This window comes from Arachis hypogaea, chromosome 1 (assembly GCF_003086295.3).
Source record: "Arachis hypogaea cultivar Tifrunner chromosome 1, arahy.Tifrunner.gnm2.J5K5, whole genome shotgun sequence".
Taxonomy (NCBI): domain Eukaryota; kingdom Viridiplantae; phylum Streptophyta; class Magnoliopsida; order Fabales; family Fabaceae; genus Arachis; species Arachis hypogaea.
In genome coordinates, this window is record NC_092036.1 from 92,715,904 (window position 1) to 92,735,212 (window position 19,309).

At 36.9% G+C, this 19,309-nt stretch overlaps 1 protein-coding gene and 1 long non-coding RNA gene across 2 annotated transcripts; one reads left to right on the forward strand and one right to left on the reverse strand.

Annotated features, from left to right (window-relative positions):
* The first annotated feature begins 2,178 nt into the window (after positions 1 to 2,178).
* LOC112695986 (uncharacterized) lies at positions 2,179 to 4,987 on the forward strand. The gene is made up of 6 exons (XM_025748541.3): positions 2,179 to 3,085; positions 3,329 to 3,380; positions 3,785 to 3,868; positions 4,261 to 4,325; positions 4,433 to 4,588; positions 4,663 to 4,987. Exons 1-6 carry the CDS (start codon positions 2,411 to 2,413, stop codon positions 4,711 to 4,713), a joined length of 1,083 nt encoding a protein of 360 aa, XP_025604326.1. The 5' UTR covers positions 2,179 to 2,410; the 3' UTR covers positions 4,714 to 4,987.
* Positions 4,988 to 11,993: 7,006 nt separating this feature from the next.
* Positions 11,994 to 15,287, reverse strand: LOC140174490 (uncharacterized). The gene is made up of 3 exons (XR_011864017.1): positions 14,655 to 15,287; positions 12,508 to 14,259; positions 11,994 to 12,432 (listed from the first exon to the last, which is right to left on the reverse strand). It is a non-coding gene; the product is annotated as an uncharacterized lncRNA (long non-coding RNA).
* Positions 15,288 to 19,309: the final 4,022 nt, after the last annotated feature.

Consider the following 19,309-nt stretch of genomic DNA (forward strand, 5'->3'; position numbering starts at 1 on the left):
AATAGATAAAATTGCCCAAGACTCAAAATAGCATTCATATTGGCTAAAATATAATTAATTCTTAATTAAACTCTACAATTTAAGTGCAAATTCACTAGGAAAAGATAGACAAGATGCTCACGCATCAGGGTGGTGATGGGGAGACAAACCAATGGTGAAACTCGACCTCAGTCTTAGGATAAGCAGCATTCACAAAAACCTCTGTGCATCCTTGCCCTTGAAACTCATGGTGAAATTTGCCACCACGTGACAGATATAAAAAGCCCGGTATGCATTAGGCGGAAGCCAGCCACCATCAGCAGCCTCCAATGCAGCCTTTATCCCGTTGTGCCTATTTGGTATGACTAGAATACCCCGTTGAGGCGTTACATGCTGTCGAAGGTGAGATAAAAATATTGACCAAGACTCTGCATTCTCACCCTCTACAAGTGCAAATGCAATAGGAATGATATTGGAGTTGCCGTCCTAAGCAATCGCGACAAGTAGCGTACCACCGTATTTGCCGTACAAGTGCGTCCCGTCGACACTAACCAACTACTTGCAATGATGGAAGGCCTCGATTCATAGTGGGAATGTCCAGAAAAGCCTATGGAAATAAGCTGATGAGTCATCCACTTACCCACCAACCCTCACAGTGCGCGTCCTCAACCCCGCGACACTATTTGGCCTCATGATCTGCACATCCAGTACGTGTCGCAGCAAATGATTTTATGACTCTTCCCAATCTCTATTAATCTGTGCTACGACCTTCTGTTTATCCATCCAAACCCTCCTGTAAGTCGGTCTAAACCCGAAACGTGCCTCTGTTGTATTCTGTAGTACCTTGATCGAGACAACAGCATCAGATCTGATCATGTGTAATATGAAGGCCGATATGAGATGATTATCAAGCATCTTGTGATCACTAGATATCGATGTGGCCAAGCAAGTATGAGGACCATTGTACCATTTTACTTCTCAAATACCTCTGCACTGGCGGAGGCTAACCCGAATGAGCCATGTGCACTCGTTCCCCAACACTTTGTACTCAACCTCACAACAGATGCTATAAGTCTTCACGCTTAACACGATCTCCTCTTTATCCTGAAATTGCTATGGTACCCCGCGACACTATCATGGTATCCAAGTTCAAAGTTGAAAAATGTGGGGGGTACTGATGAGTTCCTGAACTAGATGCTCCTCCACCCACATCATCATCATCATCATGCAATGTATCCTCAACGCCATCCGGTATTCCACCCTCTCCGAAAATCGGGACCATAATAGGAGTACCGGGCATCGCAATCGCAACCTCACCCAAGGGTCCAGTGTCACATATTCCTCCGTCACAGTTTCAATTCAGATTAGCTGCAAAGGATGGAGATGCAACTAAAACTACCTCAGGTACAATCATCGGCACAGCTGACGAGGCACCAACAGGCTTGGAACTAGAGCAGGTTGGTATTGCTGAGAATTGAGGATTTTGGTTCGATCCTCTAGAACTACAGACCACATCCACAAGTTTTGCCAATAACTCAGGGGTCTTCACCTCAGAAAACTGACAACGACAACGGAACAGAACTTGCAAATCTTCGTCACTGCCTATGACGAATGAATCATACTTCACATCATCGCCCAACACGAAAATCGAAATTTTGTAGAATAACTTCTCCACCTGTTTCACGCCATGCAGCTTTAGTTTCTGGAGTATAGTATTCTGAAACTCAGTGAAACTCGTCGAAGGTTTGAGGAAAACACTCAGCGGATCTTTGTCGGTAAATTTAATTCCCGATCACCTTTTTTTCTTAATGGGCCCTTTATAGTATACTAGAACTAAAAAACTCTCATCACTAGCCATTACGAGTGGTAAAAAATTCACGTTTAGCTCGTATTGATATACGTTAGGACTATTACTCGTATTTATACATACTAGTAAACCGAAATCTAATGGTTTTGATTTACCATTACCCAATACCATTGTAAATCGATTTTAATGGATTCGATTTGCTAAATCGAATCTTATTGATTCAATTTAGTATAATTTATATAAATTGAAACCTATAAATTCGATTTACTTTTGAATCACAACTTTAAATAATTCAAATCCAGTAGATTCGATTTTTATTAACAACTCTAATTCAAATTCGATAAATTCGATTTATATAGAAATATGCAACGAGACAATCTAGTAATATTTTTGAGTTTGGAAAATCCAAATAATATTGGAATGGCTTTGGTTTATGAAGGTGAATTACCCTAAAATAATTTCTGCCAAAGACCATCTCAGAAATAAATAAATAAATAAATAAATAAATAAATAAAACATACCTGGTAATTGGTAAAGATGATCATCGTCGTAATGACGTAACCTGAGATGGGTGAGTAAGAGGCAATATTAACCAAAAAAAAAAGGGGGAGCAGAAGAAAAGAAATGGAGGAAGAAAAAGCGGCAGCATACTACGACGAGCTTACCAGAAAGGGCGAAGGAGCTGCCAGATTCAAGCAAGGGCTTGGCTTTTCAAGCGCCCCTTCAAACGACGACGCTCCAAAGCGAGGCTCAGCCCTTGCTTCTTCTTCTTCCTCCTTTCTTTCCAAATTCGTCAAAGCTTCCGCCCCTTCCAATTCTAACTCTCCTCCACCGCCGCCACTGTCGTCGGAGTCTGACAAGCAAGCGCCGCTCCTCTCCATTCAAGACAAGCTCAAGAAAAAGCCCGCCCCCGATTCTTCTAGGGTTCCGGAGAAGAACAGAGATAGGGAACCCGATCCAACCACCAGAAGACGAAGCAGAAGCAGAACTAGAAGTAGAGACAGATGTAGGGAGAGGGGAAAGGAATCGAGAAGGAGAAGTAGGAGCAGAAGCAGAAGCAGAGAGAGACACTCTCATAGAGACAGAGATAGAGATAGGGATAGGAGACGAAGAAGAAGGAGCAGGTCGAGAAGTAGAAGCGATTCCGATGGGGAGAGGCGGCGTAGAGGGAGACGCAGGAGCAGGAGTAGAAGTGTTTCTCCCCGCAGGTCAGAGAAGAATAGGGATCGAGATGATAGAAGAAAGGGGAACAATGCTGGGGTTGATTATGCCAAGCTTATTTCTGGTTATGACACTATGGTATCTTCAATCTTCTTCCCCTAAAAGAACAAAAAAAAAAGGAAAAAGAAAAAGAAGTGTTTGTGCTTGATACTTTGGTTTATTTCAATTTTAATTATTTGTGCCATGCCAAGCTTGTTGTCTAAGTGATGTGAGTAGTAATGGAGCTTATTGTTTGTACTTTGTAGAACTGCTTAGTATTTAGTTAGTTTCTTAAAAGTAAAAATCTTAATTAGTTTTCTCACTTTGCAATTACTCAAACAGTCATCTGCTGAAAGAGTCAAAGCTAAGATGAAGCTTCAGCTCTCCCAAACTGGTAAGTCTATAGTCCTTATTCAGACTTTCAGGTGGTGCTTTTTGATGCACAGCTTTGTTCTGCATATTCTAATTTGCTTTATGAACCATGAAATGTTCACACTGTCATTGTCATTGATTCTATTATTCTATATATTGCTTATGTTTACTATTGTGGTAATCAAGTGTAAGAACAATTTCCAACAGCTTACTGTGCGAAAATACAAGGTGAACTTGACTTTGCATGAATATCTCTGGTTGCTGTAGTGTGTGACCATGTGGTATCAGAATTTTAGGCTGGGGTTATGAAAAATATTTTACATTCAGACTTGAAGAGAATACAGTAATAGTTACTTATTATTGAGCAAGTGTGCTGGTTTATACACGTTGTACCAACTTGATTTCGTGGGATATTTTTTAATGCAGCGGCCCAAGACTCAGAAAAAGGTAAGGGCTGGGAGCGATTTGAGTTTGACAAGGATGCCCCTCTTGAAGATGAGGAAATTGAAGGTTGGACTTGTTTGCCAATTTCATTATTCTAAATAAATTTACCCAGACTTCTTCACTGCAAATATAATCTGTTTTAAAATGTTCAAATATCCTTCCAATGGACAGCTTTTTGAGTCTTCCTATGTTTTCCTGATAATGCAGCACAGGGTCCTGAATCATGATAATGTAAACTTCATTTTTAATTGATCCAATGTTGAGTACCGTTGTTGTGTGCTTGTTAATACCATCAATACTTACTGATTTTAATTGTTCATTGCTTAGTCATGGTGATTCTTTTAATTATTGAATGCCAATGATATTTTTGCTTATAAATGATAATGAGTAATGGTTTGGGGTTTGGCTTGAAGCCTGAAACTTAATTGAACTGATTGTATTTGCCCACCTATCTGCAGTGGCTGAAGATGATGCCTCCTTGGTCAAGCAAATTGGCCAGAGTTTCCGGTATTCTAAAATAGAGGTATATTCCTCTTCTTATATTCATGAATAGTCAGTTTTGTTCCTTGTTAACATACATGCATCATCTATGTATGGAAAACTGAACATAGAATCCATGTTCTTATCAAGGCAAGAAGGGAGGAACAAATTCAAGCTGCTCATGACGAAGCCATGTTTGGTACTTCAGCACTTCCACCTCCTACCAGTACTGACAGTGAGCCTGAAAGGGAGAATGAGAAAGAAGTTGATAAAAAAGCTGTTGTTACAAGCCTTTTAAGTGAAACGGTAAGTGGTTTCTCTGCAGACTTATGTGGATAAGCATGATGAGTCATTTAAGTAATCCTTGTATTTGGATTCAGGTGCTGGCCAAGAGAAAAGGATCTTGGCGAGATCGAGTTCGAGAATCATAGATGTCGCACCTTGTGGCTGATGCTGCTAACAGAAAGGCTTGCAAAAGTATTTAGAAATATAAACAAGTATTAGGTACCTATGCAACTTTTATATTTTGAGAAGTTGAAGCATATATTTATAGTTTGACAGGCTATACGTGCCTCTGTTTGTCATCACAGAAGAGGGGAAGTGTGGGATGTCTAGAAAGCCTTTTTGTAGATATTCAGTTTCAGTCTTTGTTTAAACTTTCAAGTGAATAGAACAGAATGAATTAGTTGTTTATTGTTTTCCAAATTCATTCCTTTCCATCCTCGTCGCCTGTGGGGCGTTTAGGTGGTTGGCAGAACTTTTCTGGACTGTCCTCCACCTTGTGCGCAACTTTCATCTAAAGAGACCCCTTTTTAAGCATGACAAGGAAGAATAAGAACAGTCAACGACTGAAACATAGGAGAAAAACGGCCTTAAAAGCGCAGTTCCTGGTTCCTGCATCCCTACCTTTTGAGCGCATTCCGGTGAAGTGACAGGGAATAAAGTGCCAATGACAAGGAAGGTTTCAATTTTTGAGATTTTGTTCTCAAACTCACTGTTACAAGAAGCAAAAAATCTTGGCTTTTATATTCACTCACTGGCATTCAATCATTAACTCTAAACTTTTAATGTTCTTCTACTAAATATACTTTTTATACATGTTATTGTTTTATTTATAGATTTAATTCGACATTGTATATTTTTATAATTATAGTTCTTGTGTATTATATTTATTATTTTTTATAATATAATTTATTGATTTCATTAAGTAAAGTAAATTAAATAAAAAAATTAATAATAATAATAATAATAATAATAATAATAGTAAGTTATAGCATATTAAAAAATATTACTATGAATAATAGAAAAAAATATTTATATATCTAAAAGTGATTTTAACTAATATTATCTAAATAATATTTATTTTATTAAAATCAATTTTCGTATAGAGTTGTCAAACATAAATTATGTTGACACAAACTCACTTTTACCTAGAAAATCACTTTCATGCAAATTCTAAGTTTGATAAACACCAATCCAAACACACACCTAGGTGGTGGAGGACTATAGAGGCATTATAATAGATAAATGATCCAAAGGAATTTTAGATCGGACACTTTAGTTTTCAACAAATTTTTATTTTCTAAAAATTTTTATTCTCTAAAAGTCTTCATAAATTACTTTTGTCGAACAGATTGATTCTTGTCTCATTTTGAATATCAACTAATTTGTTTTAGAGAGTATTTTTTGAGGATCTAATCATTTAATAATGAAATTTGTTAGGGACTTATTTGTCTAATATGCATATTGAAAAATTGACTCAAAATGACTCAAGGACTAATGTGTTTAATGAGAGCAATTCTCAAAGACTTTTAAAGAATAAAAATTTGGAGACTAAGGTATCTAATCTAAACATTTTTGGGAACTAAATTGGATGTTTACTAAAAAAATAACTTATTTTGTTTTGAGACGGTATATAGGTTAATCGTCAGCGTAACAAAAAATACCTCCATAGGTTCCCTACCTTGAGAGTAGGGTTAAGCTTAGGCTAAATCAATGCACTTACTCAAGAACTAAGAGCAGTGTAGGGAATACACTATGTTACTAGAACACCCCATAATGATCAAGCAGAGTGCAAGTGTCCAAATAATCCTAAATTCCTAATCCAAACACTCAAAGATGTTCTTTAAAACTCCATTTGATCCCTTGACACATGGGGATAGAGCCAATTCAAAGTAGGTACGAATTAAAGAAGTGCGTTAGAGCTAACTAATAATATAGGATTCCTTTCATCTCTCAGTTTGATTGAAATCAATTCTAGGATTGAAAAGCAGAAGCTTTTTAACACTCTATATTAAGTATAAAGCCATAGAGTCAAATATTAGCATTTTGCTACACAAGATATGTTGCACAAGATACATAAATAATACATAAGATTTCATACTAAACAACGAACAATCAATCTTTGAAACACACAAACTAACATAATAAGCTCAAAATGTTAACATCATTCAAAAGAACCAAAACTAATTATATATACATGTTCTTTAAATATCTTTAGTTGTATTCTTTTAGTCAATGGATTAGATAATAATAAATTGGGTAAATGTCCTATCCGGCCTATGATCTTTTTTCCGTGGAACAACGCGCATCTTGATCACCTTAAAACTTTATCCAAGCCCCCACCATCAATGAAAATGTACATATCAACACCTGCTACCTGATGGCAAACGGTTGTCCATCAGATTTGTCAGGTAAAATTTGACGTGTCTTGTCACAATGCCAGGTATCAATACGAAATTGTTGTAGAAACCAAAAGCCCCCTTCTTGTAACTCAAACGTCGTCGCATAGCCTTATTTAGTATCCCTTGAGAAACATTTCATTTCCATTAATCTCATTCCTCTTCTCACTCATTCACAAAAACTCTGTAACACATCTTCCACCATTGTTTCCCTCTAAAAGTCAATGACAACGTTGCAAGTGTTGGCCTAATTACAAGTCATTCACAGATGTTTTGAGGGTTTTGACTGCAGCTTCGTGGTGTAACATCCTAATTAGCCTAAGCTTTACCTCGTGTCGTAAAACAAAGGTTAATCAAACGTTACGATAGTTCTAAGCTTATACATATAATATATAGAAGGAATTTATATAAATCTACAAGCCTGATGAAGGATATAGCTTAAAAACAAGATTTGAAACGTGCAAAATGTACTATCAAAATGTCTAACTTAAAGCACAAGAAACAGATGTACAATAACAAAATATAGTAGTATAATATCATACGGACATAGCCACGGCTCGCGGAGTTTAAGCCGGCTAGCCAAATATACAGACAAAAGGCAACTGAAGTTTAAAAACGGCTTATACACGTTTTGTTCTCTCCAATACAAGCCTCTAGGCAAAACAAAATACAAAAAGTGAGAGACATATACATAATAAACCAAAAGACTCCAAGAAGGTATCTGGATCCTCCGCTCTTGTCACCAATAATACAACTCACCGTGGTGGGTTGCAACCTGCATCTGAAAACAACAACAGAAATATGGTATAAGAACTGAAGGTTCTCTCAGTATGGTAACAGTGCCCAGTGATGTAGGATATAAGACCCCGGGATGCCAAAGACAATCCTAGGCTCCAAATCCATCACAAGATTCAAACTTAAGGCATACTAAACAATAAAACACATATATAACTCTTAACATAAATAAATAGGGCATTCTGTCTTAGGGGATTTCTATTCTAACTAAATACCGCTGTCCCATAGCCTTCGCCACCCTACCCTCCGTGCGAACCCATTGCCACCGCCCACCTATCCTCCTTAGCACCAAACAAACACAGTTATATACAATGCAAGTAAATCACAATTAGAAGCATATACAGCAAGTAGTTCAAGTAAGCAAATAGGCATGTTATTCATTTAGGCATATGATTACAAGTCGGCAAAGCATACAGACAGATAAAGAATGCACATGATGAATGTCTATCCTATTGGCTTGTGATACCACTTGTCGATTTATGAATGCCAACCCGACACATCCTTTCGGATGTCGCCTTTTCTGCCACTTCCAAGGATATAGTGCCTGGCACGCTCTTGTTCCAAGGATATAGTGCCTGGCACATTATCGTTCCGAGGATATAGTGCCTGGCACACTCTTGCAGCAGAGAAGGAGAATAACAACAACATATAACTCATCACAAATCATTCCAAGGCTATAGTGCCTGGCACACTATCATTCCAAGGATATAGTGTCTGGCCCACTTTCTATACCCATCAAGCTTATCATTCCATTTGAGTCATCAACTCATCACAACCATCCTCAATTCATAATTTTCATTCCGAACTCATAATTCCTCAGTTCTCATCTCATATACCAATCCTTCTTTACGCTCCATCTAACCCATTCTCAGCACACCAGAAACCTAAGCCTCCGTTTTTCTAATTTTTTATAATAATCATCAACTAAAACCCTTAGCCTATCTCCCATATTCCCATACTCAAAATTAAGCCCAAAAGCCTTAAAATGGTGTTAGAGAAGATTATGACCTTGTTGGGAAGGTGAAATAGTTGAAAACAAAGTTTAAATTTGTGAAACAGGGCATGTGCGTGCGCACGCCCAAAAGTGTGTGTACGCACAGGTATGAAAATTCACATGCCTGTTCACACACACAAGTTGTGTGAGCACCCCCAACAGGCGACCCTTCCCGACTTGTTCGTGCGCACAGGGCTGTGCGTACGCACAGGGCTGTGCGTACGCACAAGTCGCAATTCTTCATTAATGTGCGCGCGCGCACAAGCTGTGCTAACGCTGCAAGCAGAGAGCCTTTTCCTACCTGTGCATACGCACAGGTCTGTGCGTCTGCACAGAATAAGATTTACGCAGGTTTGTGCGTACGCACAAGGCTGTGTGTGCGTATATCTCAGAAATCCTGAAATTCTACAACTTTGCAGAATTTTAGATTTTCAACACCAACTTTGAATGATCATAACTTCCTCTATATAATTCTAAATTTTGCAAACTTTATATTGATTTAAAGGGTTTTCGATAAACCTTTAATTCTAAAAAAATTTCAATAAATTTTGAAAACCGAGGCAAAAGTTATGATCAGACAAAGTTCACCAAAAACCAACTTTTATCCAAAATCACAATTTCCACAATTCCTTTGTAAAACACAACCAAAACCAACCCAACCCATTCCAACTCCCATTTTTCATCAAAATCAACCATCTATATCATATTACACCAAGATTACCACATTTTCGTTCACCCTTTCTCATCCACAACCTCAACATCAATATGTCACATACGTCAAACCTCCTTATCAATTTTCCAACTATATTACCAATTCATCAACATCAATACCATATATATCAACACAATTTACTTCTTAACTTCACAACTTGTTCATCTTCATCATATCCTTATTAATCAATTATAATCAAACTCAACAATCATCAAATCACCATAAATCATCACATACCATCATTCAACAACTCAACAAACATTCAAATCCAAACCTATTCTATGGGTCACTAGCCTTATATACTACATAGAAGAAACCGAAACCATACCTTGGCTGATTCCCAATATGTCCAAAACTCAAAATTGAGCACCAATGAGCTTTCCAATCCATAATCCAAACTTCCAACAATCACCAACAAGCTCCAAACTCACAATAATCAAACTATATATGCATAAACCATCACAAATCAATCTAGGATTCCATTTAAACATAATGTTACAAGGGTTTAATGTCTCTTACCTTTTCCAACAAATTTGATAGCCAAAATCTAATGTTAAGCAAGGATTAGAGGAAACCTAAACATCCAAAATCACAAAAACTCACTTAATCTGAAACCCTAGAAACCCAAAATTTAGAGAAGAGGATCTGGGAAGATTTCGAATTTTTCTTACCAGTTTCTTACATGGGTTTTGTAGAGATCTTCACAAGGAACGCGTAGCCACAAACGGCACACAAATCAGAGCACCGTAGCTCGAGATATCGCAAGTTGAAGTGAAGAGTGAATATTGTTTCTCTCTTCTCCTTTCCCTCTTCTTCTTTTCTGCTGAGTGTGTGTGTTAATTAGGTGAAGGGTTCATTAATGAACCCTTATATATGTTGGACTTGGGTCCAACTTGGGCCCGGTTCAACCCGTTAGCATTTTTCGCCAGTTTGGCCCAACTTTGGGCAAACCTTTAACACTAACGCCCCGTTTTTCATTTCTAATATTTTTCTAAGGTTTTGACTGTTTTCACTTTTTTCGCGTAGTACCAGGCAGACTTGAATCGGTTTAACTGGTTCAACTGTCGGTTCGCGATTTTTCACAGTTTTTCACAGAAAACACATTTTCTGACTCAAAAAGACCTACTGAGTTTGAAAATTATATTTAAATCCCCAAATTCTCATCCTAACTTTCCGGAATCTAATTTGGGAATTTAAATAATTTTATTCGTGAAAAATCCAATTCTTACACGTGGCACATGTGAAAGGTTAGTTCCCCTGTTTTGGTTTCTCTTATGTTAGTTGATAATGTACTTGTTTCGCATGCATCATTGCTATTCCAATGCCCATGAAAAGTAAGCCAAACACTTTGCACATGTTAAGACCACGACTATATTTGTCAAGATTCTTATATTCAACCATCTTCAGCTCCAGCTCTATTTTTCATTGGGTCTGCAACTTCATGTTTTGTGGCCACTTCATTAATACCAAAAGATGCAACATACTCATCTAGCTAGTCAAGTAAAGTATTTGAAATGTGGTGTTTTGGTCTACAACAAAGATACTTACTATTAAACTCCCATTAACACCAAATATTTCAAAAAACATGAACTAAAACACAAAACTTCTCTTGAAATAAGAACAACAAAAAGTCCCCTTGAATTCTGCAAAGTGCCGAATTCGAATAAGATGATATAGGGGTCACAGTTGCACATAGGTGAAACGAATTTCTTCTTTCTCCTCTTCGATGCTTCTACGAGGTTGCTTCTACCAGAACTCATCCTTGCGCTCCAATTCTCCTTGCACCCATCATATCTTTTTTCGTGACTGCATGAAGAACCACTATTTGTAGTACCCATGCCTGCTGGTTGATGATCAAGACTTTTGTGTGGTCTAGAATTTCACAAATGAAATTTCGTTACAAGTATAATTTCTAAACCAACAATAGTCCTTTCATACAAAAATTTGGTTGTTACAAGTAACAAACCCCTAAAAATATAAACCGAAGTATTCAAACCTTGGGTCGTTCTCCCTAGGAATTGCAATAAAGTGTTCTTGTTATTGGTTATGAAGTATGTTTGGGGTTTTTGAGATAATAGACAACAATTGTAAGTTGCAAAAGAAATAAACTAACAAAACGCTCTTGGCAATGTGTGCGAACTAGAAATCCTATCCTAGTTATCCTTATCAATTGTGACGAGAGTTGTTCATTGCGCCCACTTGGTTAACCTCTAACCATGGAGGAAAGTCAAGTGGATGAATTAACTTGATTCCACAAGTCTTAGCCAACTCCTAAGGAAAGACTAACTTTAGTGGCATTCAAGTCAATTAGCAATCTCTAATTGTTAGTCAACAAAAGAATAAGATAACTCAAGTGTCTCCAATTACTCTACCTAGGCCAAGAGGGGAAAATTCTACTCTAGCATCATTTCAAGCATTTAATCAAACACTTGGAAGGCATCAAAGGAAAGTAAGATAAAATTGCAAGAAAAGTGAATCTACAATTACTAATAGCAAGAAATTAACAATCAACAAATCAAATCAACAATAAAGGAACATGAATCATAAATTGCATTAGAAGAGAAATAGAAGAAACAAGAGTGCCTCAACATAAAAGTAAAGAACTACAAGAATTAAAGTACAAAACTAGAGAGAGGAGAAGTAGAGGAGCAAGAATTGATAAAGGAAAAGTAAATCAAAACATGAATTAAACCTAGATCTAGAGAAGAATTAAGCCTAATGTTAATCCTAATTCTAGAAAGAAGAGAGATCTTCTCTTTCTAGAAACTAACTCTAAACTAAAACTAAAATAATTGGTAACTAACTTCTCCATTCCCCTTCAATCCTTTGGTTAAATAGCATCAGAATGAGTTGGATTGGACGCAAAATGCTTCAGAAATTGCTGGCCACGAGTTGCCTTTAAGTGAGTCACCCGCAGCATCGACGCGTACGCGTACATCATGCGTGCGCATCCCTAAACGCGTTGCAACTATGGAAAATCTTATATCATTTTGAAACCCCGGATGTTAGCTTTCCAACGCAACTAGAACCACCTCATACATACCTCTATAGCTCAAGTTATGATCGATTAAGTGCGAAGAGGTCGTGCTTGACAGCTTTGTGATTCCTTCATTTCTTCATTTCTACATGCTTTTTCTTCATTCCCTCAATTCCAATCTTTGCCTCCTAAGCCTGAAATCACTTAACAAACATATCAAGGCATCTAATGGAATTAAGGTGAATTAAATTTAGCTATTTTAAGACCCAAAAAGCATGTTTTCACTCTTAAGCACAATTAAAGGAGAATTTACAAAATTATGCTATTTTAGTGAATAAATGGGAGACAAGTTGACAAAACCCTCTAAATTAAACACAAGATAAATCCTAAAAATGGGGTTTATCACTGTTATGGAGTCTTCTCACATGGATGGATAATGAAAATCCTAGCCTTTTAATGAGGAGCGGAACACATTTGAACTACTAGCGACGACATTTGAGTTGCAAGGGGGGTTTAATCCGTGCAACAATTTTGTTTTGACACCTAGCATTGTGATATGAAAGATCAGACTTCACCTGACATGTTAGATGGACAAAAGAAAAGGTTTTGAGCAGAAATTCAGCACCCATCTCAGTTTGTATAGCTCTCAATTTATATCTAGCTTGTTATTTCATGAGAAATTTATAATTTTGAAAGGTTGTAAGTGCCTGAGATTTATTAACAATCATTAAAATAAAGTTAAACTTAGAATATGCATCCATAAAGCATATATAGTATTTTATATCCTTTTCTTAAGGTTATTAGCGATGGACCCAAATACCTGCAAAAACTAATTCTAAAGGTAATGTATAAACAATGTCAGTATAGAAAAATGCAAGCTATGAATTTTTGCAATAGAACAAATTTCACAAACAAGATCAGGATTGATATTAGAAGAGATAGAAATATAACATTGTTTAAGCATTGTCTCAATAGTGTTTATTGCATAGTGGCCTAATCGTTTATTCCACAAGTCAATAGTAGGTGTCTTATCATAACTATAAGCTATAACTATTTTGAAGGTCAGAATTATTTGATTTAAAGACAAAATGATTAGGAAATCTATGGACAAAACTAATGTGATGCTTATTTGTACTTGATATAGCACATAGATCAGAATGTGTTGTAGAAATCGATTTTGGCACATAGAGATGATCAAAAGTATAGATTCCACTTTTAACTATGCCATGGAGAAAATGCTCCCGAGTAGCTTGATCACGAATGACAACAAAATCAGACCAAATTCAAAGAAAACTCTATTATCGGTAGCAAATTTTAAAACACTCATGAGATTATGTGTAATTTCAAGAACTAGTAACAAATTATTAAAATAAAATACAATCTTTCTAGAAGGAACAGTTATAATAGAAGAATCTTTACCAGTGATACTGATACCTGTGCCACTTTCCACAAATAATTGATCTAAACTTGCTTGACGTGAGCATGAAGTTAACAAATTGAAAGAAGCATGAGTTATGTTGTGGCTGTCACCAGAATTTGGAAGCCACGCAGCTTCACTTATGGAGGAGGGGGTAGAAAGATATGCTCTTGGATGATGGAAGGAGAGTGGTGGAGGTTGAGACTTGCCATATGAAATTAGAGGTTGGAAATTATAGTTATTTGTTAGTGGGGTAAAGGAAGAGTCAAAGCGATGGTAATAGCTCCAAATGACATGGCCAAATCAGCCACAAAGTTGGCATTGAGGTCTATTATTTGTGCAACCAAATATTCCTCTTCCTCTTGAGTTTTGACCCCCTGTACCTCGACGTCCATAACCACCTTTAGTATCATGAAATGACATTGATGATTGAGCAAAATTAGCTATATGCATACCTGAGTCATATTTCTTGAATCTTTCCAGCATATTTTCATATGCTAGAAGGTAGTTTTCCACTTCTATAACACGATAGGAACCCAATTTAGACATAACAGTGCCTACGTAAACATTGTATTCCTTATAAAGCCATCAAGAATGGCTTAGATATGATCATCTTCAAGAACAATATAATCGATAGTAAAGAAAGAATCAACAATCAGTCTTATTTGAGCTAAGTAATTAGAAACAAAAGCTATTTTCTTGGTGGGTTTCAACTGTGATTTCAATGTTTGCACTCTTGAATTTGATGCAACTATAAAGTAAGAATTAATTTTGCCCCAAATTTTATAGAACCAACCTGATCCAAGGATCTTGTTTTGAAAGATTGGAGTCATAGATGCTACAATCCATATAGAGAGAGTAAGATCCTGAAGCTTTCAGGTATTGTAGAAGTCAGATTCAGATTGTATCTTCTTGGTTGGATCAGTGATGAATTGTTCAGGTACCTTTTCTGCATAAAGATGATCTTCCATTCCAGTGCTTTGAATGGTAAGACAAGCTTGATAACGCCATGTGGAGTAATTATTCTCGTTTAGTTTATCAGGAATTGGGGAGAAAGCTTTCTTGCTTGATAAATCGGTGAGTGAGATCTCCATTGAAAGAGCAAACAATAAGAAGATTCGGCTACATAGGGATGACGGGAGGGATAGGAGAGGATTTAAATACCAATTAAGAGAATTGAATTCCACTATCTGCTATACCATCAAGTAATACTCATACACATGACCACAAGATCTAAAGCTAAACAAAACTCCTCTATTACTTTAATTGTCTCTAAACTTGTTGAGTTTGATCTTATAAATAATATACCAAAAAATATAAAATAGACTCTATAATCTCCTCATTGGAAAGTTGTTATGAATCAGGAGTATAATAAGGCTTTACTAAAATCTGGAACCTGGCCACTTAAAGAACCTCCACCAAATGCTTCAATTTTGGGTAGTAAGTGGGTGGTTGCCATAAAAAGTGATCCTTAAGGTAACATCCTTAGATATAAAGCTAGGTTGGTGGCCAAAAGGTTTCACCAAACGAAGGAATAGATTATGATCAAGTCTAATAGTTCTGTTGTGCAGCCAATTAACTACTGTTAGAATTATATTAACTCTTGTTGTCTCTCTATGATGGAATATTAGGCAGTTTGACTTTGATAATACATTTTTGAATGGTATATTAGATGAAAAAGTATACATGTTAAGCTTGAGGTTTATGTTGTCTCTAATTCAATATTAGTGTGTGACTTAAATAAAGCTATTTACGGTTTAAAACAAGCTCCAAGAGCTTAGTTTAATACTTTATCTAACACACTAAAACTGTTTGGTTTTGTAAACCCTAAATTAGATGTGTCATTGTTCATGAAAATTACATCATCCTATGTTATTTATCTTCTTGTGTATGTAGATGATATCATTATTACAGAAAACAATGCTCAAGAATTGTAATTATTGATCACTAAACCCAATACAATTTTTCCTTTGAAGGACTTGGGGAGATTTAGCTTCTTTCTTGACCTCGAAGAGAATTATCTACTTCAGGGACATATCCTATTAACTCAACCAAAGTACGCTAATGAGTTATTAAAAAAATCCAACATGGATCAAGCATATCCACTGCCAACCCAATGTTTTCAAATGCTAAATTAGCTATTAATGATTCTGAGCCTTTTTAAAATCGTAGAGGGTATAGAGTTATTGTTAGTTCCTTGCAGTACCTTACAATGACTCACCCAAATATATTATTTACAGTGAATTGTGTGTTCCGATTTATGCATAACCCAACTGTTCTACGCTGGAAAAGTGTCAAGTGCATACTTTATTACATTAAAAGTACAGTCAATCATGAAATTCTGTTTACAAAATTCACTCACTTTCAGCTTCTTGCCTTTGCAAATGCTGATTGGGGAGAAGATTTGAATTATTGAAAATCCATTACAGGGTTTTGGACAATGATTTGCCATTCGGTAGTAGCCCTTGATCTGTATAGTATTAATAATATGTGGGGCTTGGATAAGGTTTCAGGGTGATCGAGGTGCATGTTATTGATGAGCGGATAATTTATACGCTTTTTAGCATTGTTTTTAGGTAGTTTTTAGTATGTTTTAGTTACTTTTTAAGATATTTTTATTAGTTTTTATGCAAAAATCACATTTCTGGACTTTACTATGAGTTTTATGTATTTTTTTGTGATTTTAGGTATTTTCTGACTGAAATTGAGGGATCTGAGCAAAAATCTTATTCAAAGGTTGAGAAAGGACTGCAGATGCTGTTGGATTCTGACCTCCCTGCACTCGAAGTGGATTTTCTGAAGCTACAGAAGCCCAATAGGCGCGCTCTCAATTGCGTTGAAAATTAGACATCTTGGGCTTTCCAGAAATGTTTAATAGTCTATACTTTGCCCAAGATTTGATGGCCCAAACTGGCGTCCAAACGCCCACCAGAGACCCTTTTCTAGCGTAAAACGCCAGAACTGGCACCAAAGCTGGAGTTAAACTCCAAGGATGGCCTATGCACATGAAAGCTTCAAGGCTCAGCCCAAACACACACTAAGTGGGCCCCAGAAGTGAATTTCTGCACTATCTACTCATTTTCTGTAAACCTAGTTTACTAGTTTAGTATAAATAGTACTTTTTACTATTGTATTCGAAGTCTTTGACCTTTAGGGAGTTCTTTGAACCCTTTTTGGAGGCTGGTCATTTGGCCATGCCTAGACCTTTTGTTCTTATGTATTTTCAATGGTGGAGTTTCTATACCTCATAGATTAAGGTGAGGGGCTCTGCTGTTCCTCATGAATTAATACAAGTACTATTGTTTTTCTTTCAATTCATGCCTACTTCTTCTCCAATATATACTCTCGTACTTAATTCAGTTAAGTCAGACTGAAGGGGTGACCCATGATAATCACCCACTATCTTTAGTACTTGCTTAGCCAAGATCCGCGTGCCTGACAACCATAAGCGGTCTACATAATGTTCAACGTAGTCAATGAACACCAGCTGGAGTATATTCTCTTGGGTCTCTGATCCATGCATTTGACTAGCATCTCCTGATAACAGAGCATTCAAATCAGTGAGATTAGAACCTTCGTGGTATAGGCTAGAAATGATTGGCAGCATTCTTGAGATCCGGAAAGTCTAAACCTTGTCTGTGGTATTCCGAGTAGGATCTGGGAGGGGATGACTGTGACGAGTTTCAAACTCGTGACTGTTGGGCGCAGTGACAGTGCGCAAAAGGATCAATGGATCTTATTCCAACACAAGTGAGAATCGACAGATGATTAGCCCTGCAGTGAGAACCGTCGCCGGACCATTTTCACTGAGAGGACGGATGGTAGCCATTGACAACGGTGATCCACCAACTTACAGCTTGCCATAGAAGGGAGTGCGCATGATTCGACGAAGACAATAGGAAAGCAGAGGTTCAGAAGCAACAAAATATCTCCAAACGCTTATCTGAAATTCCCACCAATGAATCACATAAGTATCTCTATCTTATTTTATGTTTTATTTGCCTTCTAATTATTAAAAACTCATAACCATTTGAATCCGTCCGACTGAGATTTACAGGATGACCATAGCTTGCTTCAAGCCGACAATCTCTGTGGGATCGACCTTACTTGCGTAAGGTTTTATTACTTGGACGACCTAGTGCACTTGCTGGTCAGCTATGCGGAGTTGTGAAAAGTGTGAATCACAATTTCGCATACCAAATTTTTGGCACCGTTGCCGGAGATTGTTTGAGTTTGGATAATTGACGGTTCATCTTGTTGCTTAGATTGGGTAATTTTATTTTTATTTTTGAAAAAAATTAAAATAATAAGAAACCAAAAATATTTTGTGTTTTCTGTTTGAGTCTAGTGTCAAATCCTAAGTTTGGTGTCAATTGCATGTTTTTTTATTTTCTTAAGTTTTCAAAAAAAAATATATGCATTGTGTTCTTCTGTGATCTTCAAGTTGTTCTTGATGATTTCCTTTGTCTGATCTTATGATTTTCCTGTTTTGTGTTTTATATTGTTTTTCATATGCATTTTCAAAATCATAGTTTTTGAACATTCAAAATTTCTAAGTTTGGTGTCTTGCATGTCTTTCTTTTCTTAAAAGTTTTCAAAAATATGTCCTTGATGTTCATCATGATCTTTAAAGTGTTCTTGGTGTTCATCTTGACATTCAAAGTGTCCTTGCATGCATTACTTGTTTTGATCTTGCATTTTTATGTTTTATTTCATTTTGTTGTTTTTCTCTCTCTTCATTAAAAAGTAAAAAAATAAAAAAATATATTTTCAAGTAAATAATACAGAGAAATGAAGGTTCAGAATATAAGGCAAAAGAATCATAGAGAAAAAGAGCTCACTGGCGTCAAAACGCCAGTAAAGAGGCACTTTGGGCGTTAAACACTAGAATGGCTATTGTTCATACCCTGGGTCGAGCAGTCCGACTCGGGATGTTCTACAGACGAAGTAACCGACCTCTTCAGATTAGGACGACCTGATCTCTTCTCAAAGAGCTCGGCCAAGCTACTAGGGAAGCCCAGTAAAAGGGCCCAAAATAGAGGAACACGACCCAAATCCTAAGGCAACCCAAGCCTATCAAGGGAAGGGCGGTTCCCCTGAAGATAAGATGACCGCACTTGAAGATAAGATAAAGATAAGATAAGATAACTAACTTATCTTATCTGCAAAGGTCACCTTACACCATTATAAATACACTAGAGCACCCAGGTATAACTCATACTCTGATTTTACTCAATACCTGCTTAATACCCTTGCTAACTTAAGCATCGGAGTCCCTTGCAGGTATCCCCCACCCTCCGGGAACGAAGGAATCAGCACCACCATCAAGTCCAACAAATCAGATACAACCGTTCCGACCAGCACAGAAGATCTCATCCGAGATCGACCTACAGCTTTAGGTAAACCTCAGAACAGCTACCATTCTGGGTGTTTAATGCCAGAAACGGCAGC

What these genes read in the sequence shown, in the direction of transcription:
- LOC112695986 (XM_025748541.3), top strand. Translation starts at nt 2,411, where the DNA reads ATGGAGGAAGAAAAAGCGGCAGCATACTACGACGAGCTTACCAGAAAG. An exon ending in TGAAGATGAGGAAATTGAAG is followed by an intron (nt 3,869 to 4,260) that starts GTTGGACTTGTT and finishes ACCTATCTGCAG; the next exon opens with TGGCTGAAGATGATGCCTCC. An exon ending in CAAGCCTTTTAAGTGAAACG is followed by an intron (nt 4,589 to 4,662) that starts GTAAGTGGTTTC and finishes ATTTGGATTCAG; the next exon opens with GTGCTGGCCAAGAGAAAAGG.